This window comes from Drosophila bipectinata, chromosome 2R, assembly GCF_030179905.1.
Source record: "Drosophila bipectinata strain 14024-0381.07 chromosome 2R, DbipHiC1v2, whole genome shotgun sequence".
Taxonomy (NCBI): Eukaryota; Metazoa; Arthropoda; class Insecta; order Diptera; family Drosophilidae; genus Drosophila; species Drosophila bipectinata.
In genome coordinates this window covers 11415107-11440983 of record NC_091737.1, presented here as the reverse complement: position 1 = coordinate 11440983, position 25877 = coordinate 11415107, and the positions used below count along the sequence as shown (strand labels likewise).

The window sequence follows — 25877 nt, the reverse complement described above, 5'->3', positions numbered from 1 at the left end:
ATTAAACGCGATTCAAACTGGAACTGGACTTAGTCTAACAGTGCCACCACAACGACAATCCCTGAATACATATCTGGTTATGGTTATGGTTATGGGGTATATCTATCATAACATCGTAGTGGGGTTATGTGGGGGAATCTACATCCACCTCCGATCCAGCTGGCACACTGTAAAATCGCTCTGCAAATAGAAGAAGTTGGCATTCGTGAAATTGTAGTTGGCTGCTTGGCCAAGATCGCATCGCTGAATATATGTTATATCTATGAATCTGGTATAATTTTATATTAGCGATCACCTCTCGCAAGCATTCAGAGGAAATCAAAAATCTCTAACTGATCAAGCGAGTTGTTACCAGCGACTTTTCGTTTTATCATTTTATCAGTTTGTTAGTTTCAAAACAAGCAACTACAAATCAAAAATAGCAACATTTCTACTGGCATTCCGATTAGTTACGAGTGTATACTATATATCTGAATCGATGGTTATCCAGATCCAGGTCTAGATACTGATCTATATTCAGATCCGAGTTGTCGGCTGTTGATGTGGCAAATTTTGTTAATGTGGCTAACGTACTTAACGATTAGTTACCATTTAGTTGGAATTAAATGCTCATGATGCGTAATTACCTGTAAAATGCTGATATCATTCTTCATCTGAAGTACTCAATACGCTAAAAAGCCAACGATCTTAATCACTAAGGAGTTATTACATACAGTGTGTATATTTTGTAAATTATGATACTTAATACGGTCTTTAAAGGGTTCGTCCGTCTTGTTTAACTAACAAACACAGAGTACAAAAACCTTGCTCAAACTTTAACATTAAATATTAATTTCTGGTAATACGATAATTTTCACATCTTCTTCATGCTTTTTTTTTTTGGATTCAGTTTTTGGATTTTTTAAGATTTAAGTACGGCCCCAGGTCCAGCTTTAATTTACACGCGCATGCGCACAATTTTAGTCTTAGGATTTAACTAAAAAACGTCTCTGACCTTTAGCGTGAATAGCAGCGCAGTTCGGTTACATTTAGAATTCAATTTCATTAGGTTCTTAAGAATCAGATTATGTATATGGATTACATTATGTCATCAAAAATTTGTAATACCCGCGCCGGTAGGCGCATATATATATATATCTACAGCTATATAACAGGAACCACGTAAAAATGCACAAATACTTAGCTTACACTTCATTACATCTTCATAAACCTTCTCTGTTTTTGTTTTCGACATTTTTTCACACAAATTACAAATTACAACATCATAGTGTGAACTCTTATGCACATTAAATACATATAAACTTTCATCTTTTCTCTGTATTTTTTTTTTATATTAGTCAGGTAAATCGTGGGAGGAATTATTGTTGCGCATATTTTTGTAGATGATTTAGAATATACATCGAATATCCCTATATTAAAAGATGTGTATATGCTATAATTATACAATGGCTAGATGCCTAGGCAATCGTTCAGTTTGTATCCGTGGATCTAACGAGGGTTGCTTGACAAATCTGCAGAGATCATAAGTACCAGGCCCCCGATAAGGCGGGGATGGATCGACTGACTGTCTTCGGTGGGCCGAAGTCGCTTTCACTTTGGTAGAGCTTTTGAAACGGCCTAAAAACCAGAACCATTTTATAAAGTTTGATTGCCGAACGCCTCCAGTTCGGTGTAATTCTTAATCCTAAGATTTGAGAGCATTTTTGTATATAGATTCAACATTGAGATTGTCAAAAATATATTTAGTAATAAACGTGAATGCTTTTGAGGTTTAACTTGATTGGCATCAGCGAGGGATGATTATTGTTTTCCTAACTTTCTATAACATTTAAATTTTACTCTGTATTTGCAAAACATCATTCGGTATTGATTCTCTTTTGATTTTAACTCGATTCTGTTTTTAATTAATTTCAAAGTTCTCAATAGTATGTTTTGCAAGATTCTTATAAAAAGCGCCTAGCCAGGTGACACTTAGAGGCAAAAACATTCACAAGCTTTTAAACACGCACTTTTTACATTTTAAGATCTTTTCAAATATTAATTAATCATCATCATCATTAAAAAATCAACTTTTCGCATATTTGAGTCAAATACTTTGATTTTCACCTAAAACCTTTATTCCTGGATATCCTAAAAACTCTTTCCTGCATCATGGATGCGTTTCCTGCGGCTATCGCGCCTCCTGTACCGATCAATTATCCTCGAGCGATGCCGCTCCGGACACAAGGCCTCCGGAGAGCTGTCCACCTTCTTCATCACAATGCGGAAGGTGAAGGTGTGCTTGGGCGAGGCACTGGCCGCCCGCCTCGGTGACGGGGGCTCGAATTCGCTCCCACTCGAGAAACCGCACGAGGAGAGCGGCCCGGGGTGGGGCAAGGGCACCGGCCCAGCAGGCACAGCACCCGGAACTCGCGGCGTGCCATTCGTATACCCCGACGGGGTGGACATGGAGCCGGTGGACAGTTGCTGGGTGAGCACTGAGCTGGGACGAGGCTCGAAAATGGAGGCGCATCTCTGGTCGGTGCAGAGGAAGGTGCGCACCTCGCGCTCCTCGTCGCCCTTTTGACGTACAGTCAGTGGGAAATGCTTGCGGCTGGGATCGCCGTACGGACTCTTTTGCGGCTCTGGCGGATAACCGTAGCCGTGCGGATAGGAGCCGCTGGAGTCGTAGCTGTCCCTCGAGCTGTAGTTGGAGGAGGTCTGCTGGGAGAGGGGACTACGTGCCCGGGAGAAGGCACTGAACGGAGACACGTGCAGCTGGCGGAAGTTCTCCGTACGCTGTTTCTTTGTCATAGCCGGGAACGGAAGGCTGGGCGACCGCCCACCGCCTTCAGTGGGCGTGTAATCAAAATGGGTCTCCAGAGAGGACTTGCGTCCGCCGCAAGAGGAGCCAGACCGCTGGAAGGTCTCCGCATCCACCAGTTCTATGGAGCTCTTGCGAAGATCCACTGCTCTCCTGCCCTGGGTACGCTCGTCGGTGTCCACGATCTCGAAGCTGGAGGTCTGATCCTCGTAGCTGGTGGACTGATATCTCGAAATCGAGACATCGAAGCTGGTGTCCCGGGAGGAGTAGGGGCAGTCGAAGCTGGACTCGCCGCGACTCGACTTGCTCCACTTGCTCTCGACCATTTCGAAGCTGTCGCCGCCGGAGTCCAGGCGCTGGAGATTGATCAGATCGGTTTCGGTGTCCACCCCGGGACTACGCAGTTGCTCGAGGAAGGGGGAGCGCGGTGGATCGAAGGAGGAGCGCCGCGACGGTGGCTCAAACTCGATGGTAGGACACTGCAGCGGCTTCTTCTCGGGCACCTCGGCCGCCAACAAAGCTGCCGAGTCGTTTTCAGCCTGGGCAGCGGCCGGGTCCGGCTCTTCGGTCTCCCGCCGCAGCGCCTGCAGATTCACATAAACTGGTTCTGGCGGGTAGGCTTTCAAGATCTCTACCAGCTCGGCCCGTATCTCGTCGGGTATCATCAGGTCGTTGGAGTCCGACTCCCGTTCCTCGCTGATCCTCGGCTCGATGGGTTCGCGGCTCTCGGAGCGCCTGGTGAAGTGATGAACTGCGACGGCACCACCATCCCCGTTGAGGGCCACCACTTTCAGGGAGTTGGTAACCTCTTCCACGAACTGGGCCATGGCAGCATCCGGTTCCACCTCTTTCTTTGCCTCCGACTCTTTGTTGTCTTCGGTGTCGGGTTGCGGTTCCGCTTCGAAGGGCTCCTCCAGTTCTCGGAGACGTTCATGCTTGATATAGGACTCACCTACCTTCTCAAAGTGGACATTGGCCAGCTCGAAGGGCAACTCTTCCTCAGCCGCAATTGCTCCACCTACCTGTTGCTCGGGATGGCCCAGGCTCAGATCTGCACTGGGCCTCTTGGATCCCGCTGCCGATCCCTGCTTCTGCTTCTCCTTTTCCTTTTCCTCCTCCTCGCGCTTGGCCGACCGCCTCAGTTTCAAGGACATCTTGGTGTAGTGGGCAAACTTCAGGGACATCTTCGGCTCGAATCCCACCTCGGACATTTGCTTCTGCACCGCACTCTTGGCGGCGGTGGAGGAGGCCGCCGGACTAGCCGAGAATGTGCTCTGCCTGATTAGTGGGCCACTGGATGATCCCGATTCCGCTCTCGTGAAGGCATTGGCAAAGCGGTTCGTCCTGGTGCTGATGTGCTTCGATGGCTTCCTCACAAAGGCTAGGATCTCTCGCATCACGCTCTTCTTCTCCTGCTGCGGCTGAGCGGCTGCCTCCCGTTCCTTTTCCTTCTCCAGTTCTCGAGCAGCCGCCTCCGCGGCTTCTCTTTCTCTCTCTGCACTCTTGTAGGTCTCGGCAGGATTGGAGACGGTAATGGGAGGGATAGGACCCATGGGTGAGCGCTTCTCACTGGCAAAGTATATGGGTGTAAACAGGCTGATGGAAGGTCTCTTCATGCCGCCAAAGCCAAATTCTTCCGGCTCAGTGCCCATATCTTGGACATGAACCGTTGAAGTGGGACTTCTTCTGGAGCCAGGTGCTCCAAACTGGCAACCAAAGTCTGTGGGAGCCACTGCCCCCAAGGGCGAACGCCTTTCCTGCGTATGGACACTGAACGTAGGACTGCTACGACGCGGCTCGCCCGTAGGACTTCTCAATGTAGGACTGGCCAAGGGGTCGTTGGGTGACCTAAGGCCGCTGCCGGGAAAAAGAGGACTCCGGCGACCTTGAGGACTTCGATCGTTGAGGCCGACAGGGCTACGTCGACCCTGCGTACCCAGAGAAATGGAGAGCTGGCCACTGTTTTTTCGTCTGTTGGAGGCTCGGAGAGTTCCTTGGCGCGACAGGGAGGTAGGCGTCTTCTGGGAGCTGCTGCCAGGACTCTTGGACTCCGGTGCCGGCAGAACCGGACTTTTCGGCGTCAACGGACTCCGCTTTTTCTCCCCATTGGCTCCAGTTCCGGCTGTCAGGGCAGTGTTGAAGGTGAGATTCGGAGCATTGTTAGGACTTCGCCGCTCAGATGGACTGCGACGGGTGCGGAAGGACTGAGACTTGGCCTTCCGGATCTTCGGCAGCGACTGGTGGTGGTGGCGGTGGCGATGGTGCTGGGAATGCGGCTGCTGCTGCTGGGACGAGGAGGAGGAGGAGGGGCCGTTCAACTTATGTTAGTTGCTGTGATGCATCCCGCTGGTGGGGTCGCTGCTGCCGCTGGAGCTCAGCGTGGTGTTGGATCCGTACGGATCCAGTGAACTTTGCACGGACATCGAGCGGCCCTGGTTCTGGCGGGCCCGCCTCACTCGGCTAGAGTTTGGAGAGAGCTTTCCGGGGTCGATGCTTTCTGGGTCTGCCTGCAAAGTGTAGAATCAGACATAAAGGGGACAACAGGATGGATGGACGGAATGGAGTGCATGGACGTTGACGGATGTTGGATGTTGGATGCCGGATGGGTTGATGGACAGAAAGACAGATGCACAGATAGATGAAGAGATGGTGGCGTGAGTGACTGAGTTAAACACCAAGGAAGCAGCGCAAAGCAATCTAGAAGCACAGTGCAACCCACCTGATAGGCCAGAGCATTCATGATGATTGTGTATGGAACCAGATTCAAGGGATGTATCTCTCGCATCAGCACGTTGGCAGGTATCTTATGGAACTGTATATACTCCACAAAGGTTCCAAGGATCTCCTTGATGTCAATGTTCTGCAATATCCCTAAATGAAAATAGATACCTTCATGGGAGAACACAACCTTACCGGATTGTTATCGTAGTATTTCTTGCTCCACATTAGTGCTGCCTGGAACTTGGTGAACTCATCAGCCCTTAACTCCTCCCTAGCCAGAATCAAGCGGACCACGTGCTGGGGCAGCAAAGTAAAGCTACCCAGATTGAGGACCTCATTGCCATGCTCATCCACGAACTCCAGCACCTTTTGCACCAAGGTCTTGGTGCACTTGTACTGGATATATCGCTCGGCGGAGGCCAGAAGGGCGCAGACAGTGTCCACGTTGATGCAACATTGCACGAATCCAGCACAGGCGCGACGTAGCTCCTCGAGGCCATAGTAATCAGCAGCATTCATGACACCTGTTAATCAGAAAAACGCATTAAATAAAGTTAAGCACACAGTAGTTATTGAATTTACCCAATAAAGTACGAGGCTGAAGAGTCACACAACCCGTGTGAATGTATTCAATTAGTTGTCGGAAGACATCCGGCTCGAACTCCTCAATAATCAAGGTTTGATGCTGCTGACCTGAAGGCTAAATATTCAAACCACAATAAAGTAATCGATAATAAAAATAAAAAATAAATCAGCTAACATAACAAGAACAGCTCGGCGGGCAGAGACAGGTGCAAAAGTTTAATTTTTGTAGGCATTCCAATGGTGAAGTTCAGGCAAACCCAAAATTAACTCAATTATAGAAGTAGTTTCTTTAATTTCGATTGAAAAGATAGTTAGAAAGTGTGGAAAAGGGTAAGAAATTTAAACCGAGGCAAGGCATTCAATAACTAGTTATAGGTAGTATCGTCTAACAAACATTGTTGGCAAACTCATCTTGACGCCAAATATTAGACACTTGGCCAGAAGTACATTCTAAATAGACATCTATACACAGCCAATTATATTTGGGTTATTTTTTGTGCTAAAGCAACTAACTTCGGGTATCCGAATTATAAAATATCCTTGCAAATAAATTATTAAAAACATTTAACGAATTTTTATGTAGGATCTGGAAGGTAATGCAAGAAGCATCAGTTACTGAACCTTTTTCGGACTACAACTTTAACTAAATAACAAGCCAAAATGCTAAAATTAAGGACTCTTGATAATCCTTTGTATATTCTGCAAGGATAATGAAAGACTTCATTTAATTACGACACCCACACGTTTACAATTACAGATACACATACACGCACAGAGGCTGTATTTGATGCTTGGTTACCTCGGGTATCGGAGCTAATTGTTGGGTGAAACCGGTTCTCTATGATTATACGGTTTACGGTTATGGTTACGGTTACGGGTTACGGTTGCGGGATAACGGTAACGAATGAGGAAGATGGAGGTTGTCACAACAGAGAATGCACGAGAACATTGATATCAGTTAAAATGGCTTTCGATATACACATCATATACAGAACATAAAGAATGAAGGTTTAACTCAAAAGGTTGTTAGTCGTATGTAAAAATAGCCCCAATGATGCAGAACCCACGGCAAAATGCAAAATCACACAATGTCACTCTCGCACACACACACGAGCACACCAAATGTAGGGAGGGATGGGTCTCCCCCATTTGGGGCGGTTATTGATTATGGATGAATACATATCCCCCAGGATAAATATATAATGTAGTGGCAGAGATGCGGATACGAACCTGTTGTGCGGCATTCTGAAGGTTGAGCAGCGGCTCCGAGGAGCGCTTGAGGAAGAGGCGCAGCTTGTTCTCCTTGGTGGAGGTCTCTCGTTTCCTCTGGGGCGAGGGGGCAGCATAGAGCATCTTGGCAAAAACCCGAGAACGAGATGCCAGCACGGCCTACAAACGGAAAAATAATATTACAGGATATCCGGATTCGAAAATAGGTAGTAACTAGGATATTTTTTACAGTGTATGGCAATCTTCTAGTCTTAAAATTATGCAAAGGGCGGACGCATTGTTGGCTAAGCTATTCAAAGGGAATGCCATTCAAAGGATATAGTATGCCGGGACGCAGAGTGCCGATTACGCAGTGACCTGATTTCAATGCTCGGCCACACAGGATCAGGGCAAAGTACAGGGCTGCTGAATGCGAAATACAAAATATGTACAAACCTTGACGGCACAGACAGGCTCGCGGGTATCGCCCACCAGGAAGGTTACATCACACAGCTCGGGCATGGACGCCAGGAACTTCATGTCCTCCGCCAGGCCCGTCTTGTTCTCGAAAGTCGAGAGGTCCGGCTCTGCGTCAGCCATGCCGGGTAGAATCAATGCCTCGGGCATCTGGGTTTACTGCAATTACAAATGTCAAATGGTTACAATGGGCTCTAACTATAAAAAAAATGTAAAAATCGAAACCTTTAAGGGACTATATACCATGCAATTGAGTTTCATAATCAAAGGAGGATAATAAGGTGATTTGGTGAATGACTGGCTTCTCGGTTTCTCTCTGAATCTTAAAATCAATTTAAATGAAAAACGTCTATAAATAATATCTTCATTATCCCAGGGTCCTAGTCTAAACCCTAAAAGCCAGCAAAGCGCCCATGAGACCTTGTTGTAATTAAATTGTAATTCACTTCCACTTTTGGCCTCACCCAAGACACGCGTCTGCGCCAGCCCTTCTCCATCGACCCGCCCATCACCCATCCTGTCCCACCCACCCTTCGAACCCATCGAAACAGCCTCCGTGAATGCCCTTGAACAGGGCTAACTGGCAACTAAATTACAATTACCATAAAGGCGGGCAAAACGGAAAAACGGAAAAGGCAAAAGGTAAAAAGGCAACCTCAAATGCCAACAGACAAGGTCCTGTCACAATCGGCTACGCACAAACAACATCAACAAAGATCAGGATGGCCTTGTCAGGTGGTTGGGGGGAAAAAGTGGGTGGATGGGTGAATGGGTGGTTGGTTAACTGGTGTGGAGAATTCAAGACAATGCAGAAAATTACTGCATACTTTGAGACAAGTTTCTTTGAAACGAGCAGATGGCAAGGAACATGCATTGGAAATTGGAATTGGAAAAGTTTCTCACAAGACACGAATGGCGAAAGTTTAATTATTTTACCTGCAGGTTGGCCCAATATATTATATAAAATCGATTTTATAAAATGTGTTGAAAAAATGTAGAATCTCACCCTTGAATTACTTACCTGTTGCAATGTGAATTCGGGTTCTGGTCCCTCTCCCACAGATTATTGTTCATATATATTGTATTTTTTTGTCATTTGTACACATAAAGTTTTATTTAAAACGGATTTTGAATATCCGTTTTCAAGCTTAATATTAAATCATTTCGACTGCAATTCCAAAAAAATTGAGCAAAGTGGGGAAAAAAGGATTTATACAAAAATTCACTTGCCAAGTTAATCGAAAAAAATGATTTATGTACAAAGGTGTTGGATCAAATATTACAAAAAAGTGTCGCTCTTAGTTTATGTTACAATTTACAGCATGCCAAAAATTTTGAAGGTTAAAATGTGGGTGGGTGATACCAAAATTGTGCTGTGTATAAGTGCGTGTCGGTGGCAGGGAGCACGGGGCGGGTGGAAAAATGTGTTATATACGAAAATGGTGTATGTGCCACGCATAAATCATAGGGTCAAGAGAAAAAGAGAAAGTCGAGAGGGATAGCAGGAAGGTATTTTAAAAATTTGATTCGATTTCGGTTAGAGAGTGGAAAATGGCTTTTCGCGAAAACTTTCGCTACGGGGGGGTTTTCCACTAACTTTTTTCCAACCAAGTGGTGCGTCAAGTGCGAAAATTTTCAGAGCTGTCCGATTTCCGGGTCGCTGGGGCGTCTCACTTTCACTTTTTCACCAGCGACAGTGCGAGCGTGTGGGTACGTGGTCCTGTATGTCCTGTATGTTTATGTCCTGTTGTGTGCGTGAGTGTGTGAGGCAATCAAGGCAACAGAAGCGACACTAGACACACTCACTCCTTTCTGTCCTTTCACTCGCCCAAAATGCATCAACTACAAATTATAAACTTGCATTTAATTCAGGGGCCAGCAAAAAACAAGGTGCTTCTGTGCTAAAGCAAATGGCCTGTAATTTGATTTTTCTCTACTCGGGCTTTTTGGCCAACACAGACACCCACACCAATACAAATGCACACACACAAACACACACAGAGATAGAAGCGCACTCAGTGAAAGCAAAAGCGTGTTTGCTGGACGTGGATTGTGAACCGTTTTGCACGAGGCACGGGAGCGTTCTGACCGAAATAATTGTGTCTACATCCGAGGAGCCCGCCCTGCGTTGGGTCCTGCCTTGGCTCGCACCTGCTGCGCATGTCCTGGCTCCATCGATCCGCTGGTGGTGGCAACAGATTGCTCTGGCCCCTCCAGCCATAGCACCAAGCACAACGTGGCCCGCAGCCACTTGTTTGCATCAGGACGCGTGTTTATCCCCCAGTGCGCAGGTCCTGCGAGCACCAGCAAACGTAAACAAAGCCGGGACTCGAGCCTTTGACAGCAAGCAATTGACAGTTGGCGGTTGGCAGGACAATCGGACCACTTGACATGCGCTCTGCCGGCGCCCGTTGGCCACTCGAAGGCAGGCGTCCTGGCGGTGGCAACCCTCGCAGGCACTTGAAAAAATATTCACGACCTCACAGGCAGTTTGGTTTAATTAATTATGAGGAAATATTAGTGGCTTGGGAATAGGGGCTTGTCTTTACTCTGCAAGAACAAATAAATATGTTAAAACTAAAATACTATTTTATACTTTTCCTAAAAGACGTTCCTCTTAATATATCACAACACAGCCTCCAGTGCAATCTGCAAAGATCGTGAACTTCCGTTTTGCTTCAGATAGCAGCTACCCCTTCTGCATGGACCCTGCCCCAAGTCGAAAACCATTAATTACATTCACAGCTCCACCACAGGCGACAGAGAACGAATCCAAAAATAGCTCTCCCTTTTGCAACGACACAGCCATAAATCTTCCTGCCGATCGGCTGGCAACGACCAGGGGCAGGTAGCTAAAGGTCAGGGGTCAGAGGCAAGGCTGGACAATGTCCTGACGCCACCGCCCCGCTGTGCATGGTGAACGGTTAACGCACAAGTCAATTTCAATTGCATTACCCACTTGACACGTCGCGACGAAAACAAATAAACAAACATACCAGCCACCGACAACACAAGGATGCGGCAGCCGTGAGAAAAAAAACCCAAGAAGACGACAGAGGAAAGATTTTCTTTTGGGCGGGGGTGGGGGAGGAAGACTACGTCGTAGAGACGCCTCCGCAGTCTCCGGCGTCTATAGCTTCTGGCCGATCTCAGCTGGCGGCGAATGCGAGTCTCTTGTCAGTTGTCGCCGAGCCGTCGTATCTCACGGATGTCGCACAGCCAAAGAATCTCAGAAACTGCAGCATTCGCGACACAAAACAGTATCCATCAGATACTTGTGCGGATTTAAGTGAATATAATTGAAAGACCCCTAGTGTTATAAATAGTGAGATAAACTCTTTCTCTTCCAACGCGCCACGTGCCGGGCACGCTTTCCGCCGAACTGTGTTGTGTGAGTTCCTTCCTAAAAATAAATCTGCATAAAAATACAGACTTGCAGCCAGCGAAGTGCATCTGTTAGATGCGAAACGCATCTTATGATTTGATGCTTTTATGTTCCATTTCGGCAACAGTTCTGTCAATTTTCGTATCTCTAAACATTTTACGGCCGCGTTTACTGTCGCAAAATAGAGAATTCATATTCCCAGAGAGAGCGGGATGAAAATTATATTTTTATAAATAAAGTGGATTCCGAGGTTTCCTTCAGATCGGTCTTTGACGTTCTGCCCCTGTGTCTCTCTCTCTCTGTTGTCTGCGCTTTTTCTGCAGCTGCCGGCGGCACTTTAAAATATATATACCCACAGATATATATATTATTGGATTTATGTACGTATGTATCTGCACATGTACTTTCTTCGCGGTTCTATATTAATTTTCGCTTAGTTGTCGCCCCGACCATGTCGCCCATTTCCGTTTGTTGTCGTCATTAGTTGGCGTTGTTGGTTTTCGTTTTAATTTATAATAACAAAAACATTTGTGAAATTAGGAATATCAGTATATTTTTGTAAGCGAATATTGTGCTTTCAAATGGCTTTTTCTCGGAAAAATGACCTATGTGTTTTCAAAACTAATAATTTTAGAAAACTACATTTTCCTACATTAATAAGATTTCGATGTAAAGGCCTTCAACACTCTTAAATTTTTTTTTTTTTATAAAATTAACATGTAGTTATCGTTGTTATTTTTTCTTCGATATTTTTCCAATTTTTATGGGTGACCCCTACCAAAATCCAGGATTTCCAATTATGACCCAAACCATGTCCATATCTTGGCCAATTTTCATCCGATCCATGAGCGGAATACCTCGATCGATTTGTGGATCAATTCTCCATTATTCTGCATCAAAACCTGCCAACAAAATTTTGGATCGATATTTTTCCAATTTTTTTGGGGGTACCCCTACCAAAATCCAGGATTTCCAATTATGACCCAAACCATGTCCATATCTTGGCCAATTTTCATCCGATCCTTAAGTGGAATAACTCGATCGATTTTTTCTCCATCATTCTGCATTAAAACCTGGAATCAACATTTTTGATAGATTTTTTTGAAATTCTGTTCCTAACATTGGTGGGCTAGCTTTTCTATAGTGAGGAGTTTTCAAATATTGCCAAACACCTTTGGTAACTGCACCTGTTGGATTCGAGCCAGATTTCAAGACATCCGGCTTCAACTTGTCCAATAGAAAGTGAAGGTAACCGGAAAATTAATAAACCAAAAGGGCAGAAAGCTGCATGGATGATGGGTTAGCAAGTTTCTTGAGATCTGTGAGTTGGGTGCCAAGATAAATGCATTTGTGACGCATCCGCGGCGGTGATTAGGTGATATTACAAACGCAAGAGCCCCTGACAGGATGTGGGGAGGCCCAGGTCTCCGGTCTTATTGCACTGAAAATTGAAAAAGGAAACGCAGCCGGAGCTGAAACTGACGCAGGATGGCCTCCAACTTGCCCCCCTGACATTTCTCCTTGCCACTGCAGCGGCGGCTGCTGTAGTTAAATTCAATTTCCAGCAGTTTGCATTAATTTCCCAGCTTACGCCGACCGCCAGAGTGCGCCACTCTTCCTATTCTCCGGCCTGCCCCAAAAACCCACCCACCACGACACCGCCTCCTAGTCAGCCTCCCTTCCCCGAGCTCCATATTCAATCAAATCGCAGGCAAAAACAGCAACAGCTTTCGCCGACCGTCAGCGAGAAAATCGGGCGAGTGAGAAATTTCCTCGAGCATCGCTATGTGGATGTGTGTGTATCCTGGAGCTCGATTTCAGCGCAGGATATTCGTTTAGCCGCCGCTGTGAGATGTCATGATGCTGGCCGGGCATTGCGAATTTCCCCACATTTCAGTCTTCGTTTGCCGAGCGTCGTGCGCGCAAGTATCCCACAGATACGCGGACAGACGGCCTCCAATCCAATCCAAGCCAAAAAAAAAAACAGCAAAGCAAAAAAAACAACAAAAAAGAGACAGTACAGTACAATAACAACTGTGTTAGAGAAAAATGTTACTGCGGGCAGGAGCCATTACTGAATATTAGTAACAGCAAATGAAAAAGAAGAAAAAACGTGAAATTTTCTTTGCGGAAATTTGCCAAAAAGTTGCAAGGAATTACAGTTTTCGTTGAGGGGAAAAAAAGAAAGAAAATATATAGATATCGGCCGAGTACTATACATAATTTTGGGGCAGCAGAGGCACCAGCTTTGAAAATTTTCGGTCCACGAAAATGTGTGCGTTATGGTAAATGTGATTAAATGTTCAAAAATAAATATTATATCTCAAACCGAGAAAAGCCAAAGATTCAATAATGATGTGAAAAATATTGAAAAATCGAATGAAAAATTCGTTACCCTCCATTTGGGTATAAGTGTGTGTGTGTGGTGTGTGTTTTTGTGTGTAGTATCTTTTGTGCGCCTCGGCTCCTATGTATCTGTGAGATACGCAAAACAATTTGTCTGCGCCATTAGTAGCGAAGAGTTCCATGTTCCATCTGTGTGTATGTGTGCCGTATGTGTGTTTGTGTGGCTGGCCATGTGTGTGTGTATCCTGCGCAGTCAACGAAACTGAAGCTGCGTTTCGCATCCTAGCAAATCCTTGGGAGCCAGCCAAGGGTCCTGTGGACCACAGCAGCAGCAGCGCAATATTTGCGACGTTGACGCAGCCTCCACTCGCTGCTGCCTGCCCCTCTAAGGTTTTTGTTGTTTTTGCTACCGTTCTGTGTGTGTATCTGCAAAATACAGATACTGGCTTCTATGCATGTGCTGGTGTGTTTTGTTGCTTGTTTTGCAAATTTAGCAAAATCATTTTTTTAGAAAATAATATTTAGAGGCGATTTTTTTAAATTGCAAGTACTCAAATTTATAATTTCAAGGTGGAAAACATTCGTTGGACTAAAATATAATAAGTGGTAATAAGAATTATTAAAAATATATTTCTTACATACATCTGAGCTATTAAGAGCGTTAATGGAGTTCTGGCCTATCCTATCTTGATAAGGTACTTTCATTTGTGTTTCAAATATTAATTTTCCCGGGTACACTCTTAATAGAGATGATTATGTTAAATATCTAACCAATGAAACCAAGCCAAAAAATTTAACAGCAAATATTTCTATAGATATTCAAAAACACAAAAAGACTGTAATATTTGTGACTTATTCTGTTCCGTACATAATATTTGCCTTCCTTACAGTTCATCCATTCTTAAAAGGCTTAAAAAGTTGGGTTTAAGAAGCAAAACTCCTTCTATCCTCACCTTCTAAATCAAATCCTTGTTACCTTTCCCCACAAAATAATATAATTTATTAGTATTTTTTTGCTATAAATCAAGTTCCGAATAAAAGTACATGATTTTGTATACCTATCTTTTGAATTTAAAGAAGTATTTTTAAGCCAGTTTAGTTCCTAATCGGTTTGTTTCTATAAACCTTCCCCTAGTCCCTTGCTGCGCAGTAATTATGCTCCAATTCGATGTGCCCGCAAAATAAAGTTCTCGAGTGGAATCTGCTTCACTTCCAACTTCTGGCACTTGTCCGTGTCTTGAACTCTTGCCTCAACTCTCAAACTCGCTTCCTGCTCCTCGATGATCCTGGAGGGACATATCAGAAGCCTGAGTGGTCGGGTGGGTGGTTCGTTGGCTGTCATTTTACCCACATGTGTGTAGTTTTCAGTTAGTTAGCTCTTGCCCTTTTCCCTGAACTCCTTGGCGCTTTTCCGCTCACTCGCAGGACTTTCAGCTTCAGTTGCGTTTCCGTTCTGCACTCGCTGGAGTTCTGCTGGCGAAGTGGGGGAAAATTGTGAGGGTGGGGGAGTGAGAGGCCGTTGTTAACAGCATACTTTGCGTACTATGAAGTTACTAACACACACACACACAGCCTCTCTCACACGAACATAAGACTTTTCTTTTGGCTTAAAATTTCCCAACTTTTTCGCTGGAATCCCAACATGGAATATATTTTCCTCTGCTCTTCTTGGTTTTCCCTTTTTCTTTTTTTTTTTGTTGAGGGTACACCAACATAATAGAAAATACGAATCGTACATTTCTAACCCCAACTTTCCGTCTCTTTCCGACTTGCGTGTCTAGGTTCCTGAGGTGGAAAAAAAAAGAAAATCGTTTGCTGAAAAATCAAATAAAATAAATGCACTTGTCATTCGGCAGGCGAAACAAATCCCGAAAAGAAAATGCCAGAAAATAACAGAGTATATGTAATAATATCTCTAATGGATATATCTCTGTGTCTGTGTGTTTTCGGGGCCAGGCGAAATGTTAAAAGTGAAATTGTACGACGCCCCTCGAACTCAAGAAGCTGCCCGTGTCTATACACAAAAAATAGATTCGTCCGAAAGACCAAATAATTATGAGGAAATCCATTTAGACATGTGCATGTAATAGAATTTTTATTGAAGTAGACGAGCCAAAATATGAATAGCTTTTAAATCGCCTAATCAATCAGCAAAGCCATTAGAAAATTTTCAAATGTAATTGAGTTTTCGGGAAAACTTGTAGCCAGAAACCACAAATTCAAGAATAACATTCACATGTGCCAATTTCCCTTTGAGTAATCGGTTTGATTGTCTTTACAAGAGATAATTACAAGTTCCTGGAAACTAATTAAGCATTTACTTCTGAGAAATGCAACAAAGTTTCCTAATATTAATTAACCTAAAAACACATCATCAGATGAAAGCAACCATAAACTTTCAAGGAAACTGTATGTAGCTTCTTGGAAAAGCCTCTTACAATTTCAGTTAAATTTCGCAAATTGAAAATTGCATTCTGTATCTGTATCTCTATCAGCATCGGCATCTGCAGGTTGCCAGGAGCGCCATGTTGCCTTTTGGCAAATGCCAGGTAATCCTAAGGCCGTCATCGATTTTTGTCCCTACCCGGAGGAAAGATTTCGGTTTCGATTTCACCAAAAAGAAGGACACGTTTTCTAATAAAAGCTGCCTTATTGCAATTTCTGGCCTCGGGGTCCTTAAAAGCCAATTGTTCGCCTGCGGGCTCGATGTGGAAAAATGAGCAAATACGAAAAGGGGGGAAATGCTCTGACACATATGGGTGTGTGGGCTGGCCTAAAACCTATTTATGCCCCTTAATCGGAAAATGTCAATACGTGGGCCTTAATTTATCTTTCAAAAGCCAAACGTCAAACCCACAATAATTAAAACGCATTGTTTTTCAATATTTCCCTTTGCAGAATACTGAATAGCCCGGAAACAGGAAGCTGCAATTAATTAGGGCCCACACAAGGACTCACCTCTGGGTGAAAAGTTTAGCGATGAGCTGTCTTCACTTGAAGAATTTTAAACGCGCCAAGTGGTCGCAAATTTTACCAAGGAGCTAAAGATATTTCCACCAACGGAATATTATTTTGAAATTGCATTTGAAGAACTATAATTTGGCAAGAGACTAACAGCATTGGACGAGAATATTTCTTGGTCTGTGACACACATAAGATTTGAGAATGCCACCGCTCAGGCAAATGGTGGTGCAGCTACTGGTGGTGTTGCTGCTGGTAGCTGTGGATCCATCAATGGCCCAGCGACCGTTTATCCTGAACCACACCTTCAGTTCGCTGCCCATGTCCCAGCATCCGAGCTTCAACACCTGGCCAGGTTCTTCCGGAAAGCAGCTGCGAAACGGGCGGCTTCACGAACAACCCATGCCCCTGCCGCAGCCTACTTTGCCGGGGGCCACACAGTACGAGGACTATGAGACAGCCCCGCCAGGATCCCGACGCCAGGACTCCAAGCGCCGTCAGAGTCTGGCCCAGCTGGCCGCTCGCCCCGGAAGCGGCGGACGACGCGGCATCGAGTCGCTGCGCAAGGAGCTGATGAATCCTTCAGTGGGAGGACCAGGGGGCGGCATCTCAGGCCACAGTGCCGGGTATCCCTCCTACCAGGCTACCTCGACTATCGGACGAATCGATGGCCTGGGGCATATGGGAACGATCGATCGCTACGGCGAACCGATAAGGCAGCCCACCGGAATGGCCGCCATGACCGCCGGACCCTACTCCACTCGGTTTCCCCCATCCTATGGGGGAGCTGATGACCAGCCAAAGCGAATGCCGCCGCGGAAGAACTCCATCAACGAGCTGTACAAGCTCAAGAAGAGCCTGAACCAGGCTGACGAGCCTGCTGGCGGAGTGACCCATGGAAACTTGGAAGGCGACCCACCGGGTTCCTCCAGCGATCCCTTGCAGGAGATCAAGGACCGCATCCGCGATACAGCTCCCATTGCGGTAAGTTAGATCTGAAGGAGATATATACTGATTTTAATAAAATTCACTTTCAGAACACATATGCCCCTCATACGGACGCCACGCCCTCAACGGAGTACGAATACGAACTGGGCGTCAAGTGCAACTTCGAGTCGCGTTGCAGCTGGTCCTGGGTGGAGTATCCAGATGGTTTCCAGGTGATCAGCGGCGCGGAGCTGGCCAAGAAGAATCTAACTGGCATGCATCCGGGACCTGCAGCGGATAGCATAGATGATGCCACCGGCCATTTCCTCTACGCCCGCGTCCAGCCCAACTCCAGGCCACTGAATCTCACCTCTCCGGAGTTCAGCACCACCATGGAGAAGTGCTACCTGGAGGTCTACATGCACCAGAGCGACATGAGTCACGGACTGTCCCGTGTCGTGGTGGAGCCTCTGCACACGCAGGAGAGCAGCTGGGTTCCGGCGGAGATCCAGGGCGACAACGTGCGCCAGTGGACCCGGAAGGTGTATCGCCTGGGCCGGGTTTCCCGCGACTTTCGCATCGTCTTTGAAATCGTTCCCGATCTGCGAGTGGGCCAGAAGGGTCACGTAGCTCTGGACAACCTGCGGATGGTGAACTGCTTCCCGGAGGGCACCAAGTCGGAAAAGTGCAGCACTTCCCAGGTGAGGTGCACTACCAACAAGGTCCCCGTTTGCATTCATCTGCCCAGAATTTGCGACATTACCCGGGACTGTGACGAGGCGGAAGATGAACAACAATCTTGCGGTAAGCATGATTTTAAGGATCTTAAGGACCTGCATGAACCTAAACCTTAATATTGCAGACAAAATTCCCTACGGCGGGCGCTGTGACTTCGAGGAGGACTGGTGCGGATGGCGTGATTCAGGGAAGACTACTCTGACCTGGTCTCGCCATACGGGCTCGTCGCCCACCCACGACACTGGCCCTGATGGGGATCACACCATGCAGCACTTGTTAAACAACACCAGCGGCTACTACATGCTCGTCAATATGAACCAGCACCAGAACAACACCGAGAAGAGCTCCATCATAGGCTTTGCCAGCAATGCCATTATGGTTAGCAAGACGTTCAATCCGCCTCCTTCGGTCCATGGGAATCCGGACTCCCCGTACAGGAACTCCTGCGTGGTCAGGTTCTTCATCCACCAGTTTGGTAAGAATCCGGGCAGCATTAACCTCTCGGTGGTGGAAATGAAGGAGAAGGAGAACATAACCACCACCTTGTGGTGGAGCACCAAGAACCAAGGGAGCGATTGGCTGCGAGCAGAATATGTCCTGCCCAACATAACGTCCAAGTGAGTGAAGTGAAGAATCCTTTTTTTGAAGGATAACCTTATAAGGTGTATTTCCTTCTAGATACTATCTCCAATTTGAAGCCCGCATGGGCATGAGAATCTACTCAGATGTGGCTGTGGACGATTTCTCACTGAGTCCGGAATGTTTTGGCCTCAACATTCCGGAGGACCACTTAAATGGCTACAATTACTGGGATGTGCGGCAGAATCTGAAGAGCCCAACATTCAAGGACTTTGAGCATACCAATTGTAAGTGAATGTTATTATGCGGAAGATCCTTTCTTTAACTTTTCAAATATTTTCAGATCTTGAGCTAACCAGTTGCGACACGAGGGGCATGATAGGACCTACTCAGGCACAGTGCGAGTCATCCTACAGGGAACAAAATAAGACGCATATCCTGCGGGAAGTCCATGTGGTTGAGGATCAAAGCACCTACAAGGGCATGCAAAAGTGGAAGGTGCCCCACGAGGGTCATTACACGTGAGTTAAAATAAAATTGATCACAGAACTATAGTTAATAAAATAAATATCCTCCAGGATTATTGCCAAAGGTGCCAGTGGTGGTCTGGGCTCCGGAGGAGTTGGAAGCTCCCGGGGATCGGTTGTTGTGGCTGTTTTGGAACTCCACAAGCACGAGGAGCTGTACTTCCTCGTGGGCCAGCAGGGCGAGAACGCCTGCATTAAGTCGATGGGTCTGATCAAAGAGCCTGGATGTGGCACGGATCACGACCTAGACCTGGGCCAGTATAGCTTCCGTTCCAAGCAGGACATGGTGAAGAAAATCTACATCGAGAATGGAGCCGGTGGTGGAGGCGGTGGCTCCTATGTCTTCCTCCTCAATCAGGCCAAAAACGAAGCAGTTCCCCTCTTGATAGCCGGTGGTGGAGGTGGCCTGGGCATTGGCCAGTACATCGACGAAGACTTCCAACATGGCCAAAGAGCCAAACCGAACCAGGCCCCTGAAAGTGGCCAGATTAATGGTGAACCTCTGAACAAAAAGACCGCGGGTCCCGGTGGTGGGTGGCGAGCCAAGGAGGATCAGGCCTTAAGTCCAACGTATGGAGCTGCCCTGTTGCAGGGCGGTCGCGGCGGTCACTCCTGCTATGTGGAACTAGCGGACAACGGAACTTCCGTCCACCGCCATGGCCAGGGAGGATTCGGAGGCGGCGGTGGAGGCTGCAACACAGGAGGCGGCGGAGGCGGCTATGCCGGTGGAGATGTTTTTCTCACGGAATCCAACGGCGAAGGCGGTAGCTCCTACATTAGTCCCACTCGCAGTCTCCGGGGGACCGTTGATATTCAGGGAGGAGCCAGCAGTGGAGCGGGAGCCATCATCATAATTCCAGCCATCGAAGGCTGTGGCTGTGACTACAGGTGCGTGGCCCTGGATGAGTTTCGCTCGACGGTGCGCTGCATCTGTCCGGATGGCTGGAGCCTCAAGAGGGACAACAATACCGCCTGCGAGATTCGCGAGGAGGCGGGCAAGTCATCCTTCCAGTATCTCGTCGTCACTCTGATGGTATCGCTGGCCGTGCTCTTCTTCTGTATAGCGATGCTCATCTTTATGTTGTGTAAGTTTTATTGAAGGATTACACTCTCAAGGATCTAATCGATATTAATCTTTAAATTAATTTCTTTAGATAACCGCTATCAACGCAAGAAGCAGTCCAAGAAGCGCCACAAGATGCTGGTGGAGCAGGATCTGCAGTTAACTCGCCTGCGGAACAACATTGACGACTCTAATCTGAACAACTTTAATCCCAACTATGGATGTGATGGCATTCTCAATGGACACATTGATGTCAACAGCTTGCCCCAAGTGGCACGTGACAGCTTGCAGTTAGTGAAGTGAGTGCTCTTTACATATATCCTTTGATATCTTTTTACTCAGACCTTTTTCAATTTCAGTGCCCTGGGCAAAGGAGCCTTTGGTGAGGTTTACATGGCTCTCTATCGCCACCGAGACGGCGATGCTGTCGAAATGGGCGTGGCAGTGAAAACACTGAGGGAAGATCCGAAGCGAGAAAAGGAAGAGGACTTCCTTAAGGAGGCGGCCATAATGGCCAAGTTCAATCACCCGAACATGGTGCACCTCATCGGAGTCTGTTTCGACCGCCAGCCGTACTACATAGTCCTGGAACTGCTGGCCGGTGGGGATCTGCAAAAGTTCCTCCGAGAGAACCGAAATACACCCGAAAGACCCTCTCTGCTGACCATGAAGGACCTGCTCTTCTGCGCCCTGGACGTGGCCAAGGGATGCCGCTACATGGAGAGCAAGCGATTCATCCACCGCGATATCGCTGCCAGGAACTGTCTGCTGAGCAGCAAGGGACCCGGTCGGGTGGTCAAGATCGCCGACTTCGGTATGTCCCGGGATATATACCGATCTGATTACTACCGAAAAGGCGGTAAGGCCATGCTTCCCATAAAATGGATGCCGCCGGAGGCATTCCTCGATGGCATATTCACCTCCAAGACGGATGTGTGGTCCTTCGGCATTCTGCTGTGGGAAGTGTTCAGCTTGGGTCGCTCCCCGTATCCCGGCCAGCACAATACCCAGGTAATGGAGCTTGTGGTGCGCGGTGGCAGGCTGGGATCCCCCACCGAGTGTCCCGTGTCCATTTACAAGGTCATGGCCGACTGCTGGAATCCCACGCCCGAAGACCGGCCCACATTTATCAGCCTGCTGGAGCACCTGACAGCCTGCACCCAGGATCCGAGCATTATGAATGCGCCGCTGCCGAACATCCTGGGACCGACGGCATCCGAGAGGGATGACACCGTTATTCGGCCTCCCAACGGCGAGGAGTTCTGTCTGGCGGTGCCGGACTACCTGGTGCCCCTGCCTCCGGGTGGTGGCAGTGCCCTTGGCACCCCACAGATGGCTAGTGGCTCCAGCTACGGTGCTGAGTCGCAACGACAGCAGATGAGCTCCTGCACCCCGCCGGCGATCACCTCTCCAGCGGCACCCCATCCGCCGCGGACGCTGGAGAGCGCCAATCCCGGCAGCGGCGACTGCTGGGAGACGTCCTTTATTTTGCCAAACTCGAAGAGCGAACAGCCGAATGGAGCTGCCGGAGGCAGTAGCTGTAGCAAGGAACTCCCCCTGGCCTCCAACGAGGATGCCAAGCTTATCAGCCTGGACACACCGCAGGCCACGCCAACCACCATCCAGCCACCGCTGTCCTTTGCCTCGCAGCTAGACGGCATCACCCTGGATCCCTCCACCTTGTCGAAGAGTTTGCCCAACGGAAGTGCCAAGCAGTCCTATGCAAATGTCCAGGTGAAGGGCGAGACGGACGCCAAGGTGCCCAACGGGAATGCCCTTGTGGGCAACGGATCCGTGATGAACGGCGACCTGACGACCGGAGCCAGTGGAGCGGATTCACCTTTTACAATTCAAGGATATGCGGACCGGTACAAGGACAACAACAATCATTCCGAAATCAGTTGTTAAGAAGGCGGGTCATCGTAGAGCCTACAATCAGGAATGCTGAGAAACACCTTGATTTTGATGAAAAGATTTACAAAATCTTGTATTCAGGATTGTGTTGATATTCCTGAAGGCAAAACTTCTTGCCTGTCTAGTGTCTAGAGCTTGTCTAGTTTTTTGGGCCAATCACAATTTGTTTGCGCCCACCAGCGCATTAAAATATTAATTCTTGATTAAAAAAGAGTCTTAACGAGATATAACCAAGAACATGGTATAACAAAACCGAGTGAGAACTTCACCAAAAATAAAATTGTATTGTAATTTAAACATACATTTGTATTGCGCGATTTATGTAGTAATCGAATTTGAAAACCAAACGAGGATTAATATTAGTTGGAAGATATAGTTTAGTTTTTTACGATAAAAATTAGTTTCGACTCGGAAATGAAAAAAGATTTTTGCAAGAGGTTGTATATATTAATTGATCGAAGTTTTACATTTACTTTTTCGTCAGTTAAGTTATTGTGTTTTATAATTTTTGTTTATTTTATTTAAGGTTTTAAGCTGATGACTGAAATGCCAAACAATATTCCTAAAGAAAAGAAAATAAATTAAAGAGAAATTTAAAAAGAAGAGACGAAGAGTTAGCTTATTTTTAATACACAGTCCAGAACCGGGAACCAAGATTCAAACTTAAAGTAGTCTAAAGCGCCGCAACAACTGCTCCTTTGAATTTCGCAATAACACCACAGATGTAGTCAGTGAAAAATGCCAACACACTCGTATGTTTTTAAAATAGGATATTTTAAGTTAGGGTTCTCAGTTGTTTTATGGTTTACTCCGAATTGAAATGAAACATAGTGTAAATACCAAGCTTCCGTCGTAGCGAATTACGTATATTGTATGTATTTAAATAATATTAAGAAGAAATAAAAACCAGTAGCACTTAAAGCGATAGAAGAAAACTACAATTTACAGGGTGATTTTTATGAAAATTCAGTTGTATGTTTAAAAAACAGAAATTAGAATTAGCAGACGAAACGAAAAGAAATTTAAATACGGTTGAAAATAACAACATTCAGCTCAGTTATGAGTTGGTTGTAAAATATTCTTTCAGCACAGCCCTGTATTTGTTCATCATCATTAGCGATCTTTTTTCAGGCGTTGATCGGAAATTCGAAATTTTGTACATTTAGTTGGAACGTAACAAACAAGCTTTAAATTATATAATTTTTATAAAGATATATTAACGATATACAAGTGAGGCGACAACATTATATATTAACCAAGGCAGAAAATAAATAAAATATACAAGCGTTGGGGAGAAAGTGAAACATTTGATTTTGTACGCGCATATGCAGTCCCATATGTGGGTATACCTAGACCTAAGAAAATTGAGTGTGTGTTTAAAACAACAAAACGAAAATAAGAATTATATACATATATTAGATAATGATACCGAACATACAAATATATATATACCTAGGAGGGATACAGTTACGTCTATGTTTTGCTTTATGTAAAAGTCTACTGTTATGTGCGCATACATCTATATACACGCAAACATATTCTCGTATATACACATATTTATAATCAACTAATATATCCAATATGTATGTACGACTAAAGTGAACCGTAAATTAAATGCTGAACACGCGGAAACCCAAAACCATGTAAATTAAATTTAAAATTACATACGTAGGTCTAAACAGCAGTACTTCCGACATCACTTCCGCAAGTGAAAAGTAAAAACTCTCCTTACGAAAACCCGTAAAACGAATCCAAAACCTGTACAAAAAAAATAAATTAAATTTATTACCAATAAATTGAACGAAAATAGAAATAAAACCCTACCAAGTGTACGCTCACAATCGAATGCTCAACTTAAGTATGAAAATATTCGAATATATCTCTGCATCCACAGCTAATACTTAGTACTTAATCGAATTGATAACTAACATTATTTTTTTGTTGTATGTGTATCTATTATGGTTGTGCCGAGGCATCTCAAGTAAGGGAAATAATCTTACTCAAATGCATTACACACAGAAGACTCTAAGATCATCTACCGGAAATCGGAGAGCGGAATCCGGAAATCGGAAATCGGAGATATCCTTTTCAGCAAAATGGAGGACTTGTCCGTATACATGCATATGTATAAAACACACACACACACAAACACCTCTATAAGCATAAGGGATTAGCAGACATTTTTGTACCCTGAAAATAAAGAAATAAATACCTTGTGTACCTAAAGCCCAGAACCTGAAAAAGAAGAGTTACATATGCATATATATTCACAGATCGTTGTCGGTTGATTGTTGATCCTGGTTCAGTTTTGAGATTGGATTTTTACATAAATTTCAAGAGTTAAAGCTATGTTAAGTTCTTCAGATCAGTTCCCTTGCAATGTTGTAGGCAGAACCAGGTCAAGGCATTTACTCCAGGAAGGATAAACGATTTTTGGTTGAAACATTCTTCAGGCCGATATCAGTAGTTTGGCACTTCATTTCTCAACAATAAAAATTCGCAACGAAGTTTAGAAAAGATAAAAAAGAAAAATTATATATACAAATATTTAAAAAACAATTTAAGACATTAAATAAGTATTACAAAAAATCACACAATAAATAAATAGTATTTTTATATACTAGAAAAAAAATCCCAAAAAAAAAGGCAAAAAACGAGGTAACTTTGAATGCAAGTTTAGTGCATGCGAAACAGGCTTAAACTTAGTTATAGATATAAAAATATTAATTAAAACAATTAATGGTTTTCATTTAAAATCGTAAATTATTTTGTTACATTTAAAGGGTAACGCGGTAAATGAAAAAAAAAAGTGAAAATAATAAACAAGTAACAGAAACGCAAAGACTAGAACAACATTTTGTAAGCTGGATTGATAGAGTGATGGATGATGGATTGGTGGCAAGTTATATATAATACAAAATAAGCAACTAAGCAAATCAGTTAAGAACAGCAACAAAAGTCCATTTAACGATGATACCACACTTCCAAGAGATAAGATCGATATATCTTCGTCATAACTTGCTGAAAAACCAAAAACCAAAAAAAACTAATGGATGAAAACGAACCAGAACTTGAAAATGGAGCTCACACTGTATAATTTCAAATTCGATCGATCTAAGCTATAGCAAATACCAGCTAAGAAATGTATTACTGACACTTACCCATGCTCGTACTTCCTTCACAGTCCACCTATCTAGAACTTTCCCCCGTCAGTTCCGAATTTCACCTCTTTTATGCTTTTCCTCCCCCCGTGAGTCGAGGACGAGTTTTAAATTATCTTTGAACATAAGCACATCTTAAGAAGCAAAATCGAAAAAAGTATAAATATATCTTAACAACATATATATTTTGGGCATGTGAAGGGGAGAAGTATTTTAAAGTCGGTGGCGTGTAACCGCGCTGGAAATGCGAAATGACAAAGAAACACAACCGAAAAACTGAGAAAAATAATAAAATGAAATTCATGTGTACAAAAACAATATTAATCTGTGTTCTTATTTCAAAAATGGCACTCCCTCCGAAAGGAAAAAGTACTCCAGTTTCTTTATAATTTGTTTTATTGACGTTTTTTTTAGATTGAATTATTTTCTGGTCTCCTGTTTTCATCGATCTCCTCACTTAAGTTAGTTTCTTGTCATGACC

At 45.1% G+C, this 25877-nt stretch overlaps 2 protein-coding genes across 12 annotated transcripts; one reads left to right on the top strand and one right to left on the bottom strand.

Annotated features, from left to right (window-relative positions):
* Window positions 1-39: 39 nt before the first annotated feature.
* gprs (speckle type BTB/POZ protein) lies at window positions 40-9887 on the bottom strand. Of its 6 annotated transcripts, XM_043211038.2 has the most exons (10): window positions 9393-9887; window positions 8817-8963; window positions 7775-7954; window positions 7340-7498; window positions 6909-6947; window positions 6107-6224; window positions 5717-6048; window positions 5523-5663; window positions 5260-5310; window positions 40-5079 (listed from the first exon to the last, which is right to left on the bottom strand). In XM_043211038.2, the coding sequence occupies exons 3-10, from the start codon at window positions 7943-7945 to the stop codon at window positions 2131-2133; spliced, it is 3960 nt and encodes a 1319-aa protein (XP_043066973.1). In that variant the 5' UTR covers window positions 7946-7954; window positions 8817-8963; window positions 9393-9887; the 3' UTR covers window positions 40-2130. The 6 variants fall into 6 exon arrangements, with proteins under 6 accessions (XP_043066973.1, XP_043066969.1, XP_043066968.1 ...); XM_043211034.2 differs by having other exon boundaries at window positions 4999-5310; window positions 9602-9885; XM_043211033.2 differs by having other exon boundaries at window positions 4999-5310; window positions 9811-9882.
* Window positions 9888-10988: 1101 nt separating this feature from the next.
* On the top strand, window positions 10989-25696 carry Alk (Anaplastic lymphoma kinase). Of its 6 annotated transcripts, none has more exons than XM_017252577.3 (9): window positions 10989-11186; window positions 16425-17471; window positions 17525-18218; window positions 18277-18769; window positions 18831-19018; window positions 19075-19252; window positions 19310-20343; window positions 20413-20620; window positions 20681-25696. In XM_017252577.3, the coding sequence occupies exons 2-9, from the start codon at window positions 16692-16694 to the stop codon at window positions 22227-22229; spliced, it is 5124 nt and encodes a 1707-aa protein (XP_017108066.2). In that variant the 5' UTR covers window positions 10989-11186; window positions 16425-16691; the 3' UTR covers window positions 22230-25696. The 6 variants fall into 6 exon arrangements, with proteins under 6 accessions (XP_017108066.2, XP_070134659.1, XP_017108067.2 ...); XM_070278558.1 differs by lacking the exon at window positions 10989-11186 and adding an exon at window positions 11211-11560; XM_017252578.3 differs by lacking the exon at window positions 10989-11186 and adding an exon at window positions 13074-13455.
* The last annotated feature ends 181 nt before the right edge of the window (window positions 25697-25877 follow it).

Excerpts from the sequence above, each read along its gene's own strand:
- gprs (XM_043211038.2), bottom strand. The coding sequence starts at position 7,945 with ATGCCCGAGGCATTGATTCTACCCGGCATGGCTGACGCAGAGCCGGAC. Across the intron at positions 6,225-6,908 it reads AATTAGCTCCGATACCCGAG|CCTTCAGGTCAGCAGCATCA; the intron begins GTAACCAAGCAT and ends TTGAATATTTAG. Across the intron at positions 5,080-5,259 it reads TCTCTCCAAACTCTAGCCGA|CCGCATTCCCAGCACCATCG; the intron begins GTGAGGCGGGCC and ends CAGCAGCAGCAG.
- Alk (XM_017252577.3), top strand. The coding sequence starts at position 16,692 with ATGCCACCGCTCAGGCAAATGGTGGTGCAGCTACTGGTGGTGTTGCTG. Across the intron at positions 20,344-20,412 it reads GATGCTCATCTTTATGTTGT|ATAACCGCTATCAACGCAAG; the intron begins GTAAGTTTTATT and ends TAATTTCTTTAG. Across the intron at positions 20,621-20,680 it reads GACAGCTTGCAGTTAGTGAA|TGCCCTGGGCAAAGGAGCCT; the intron begins GTGAGTGCTCTT and ends TTTCAATTTCAG.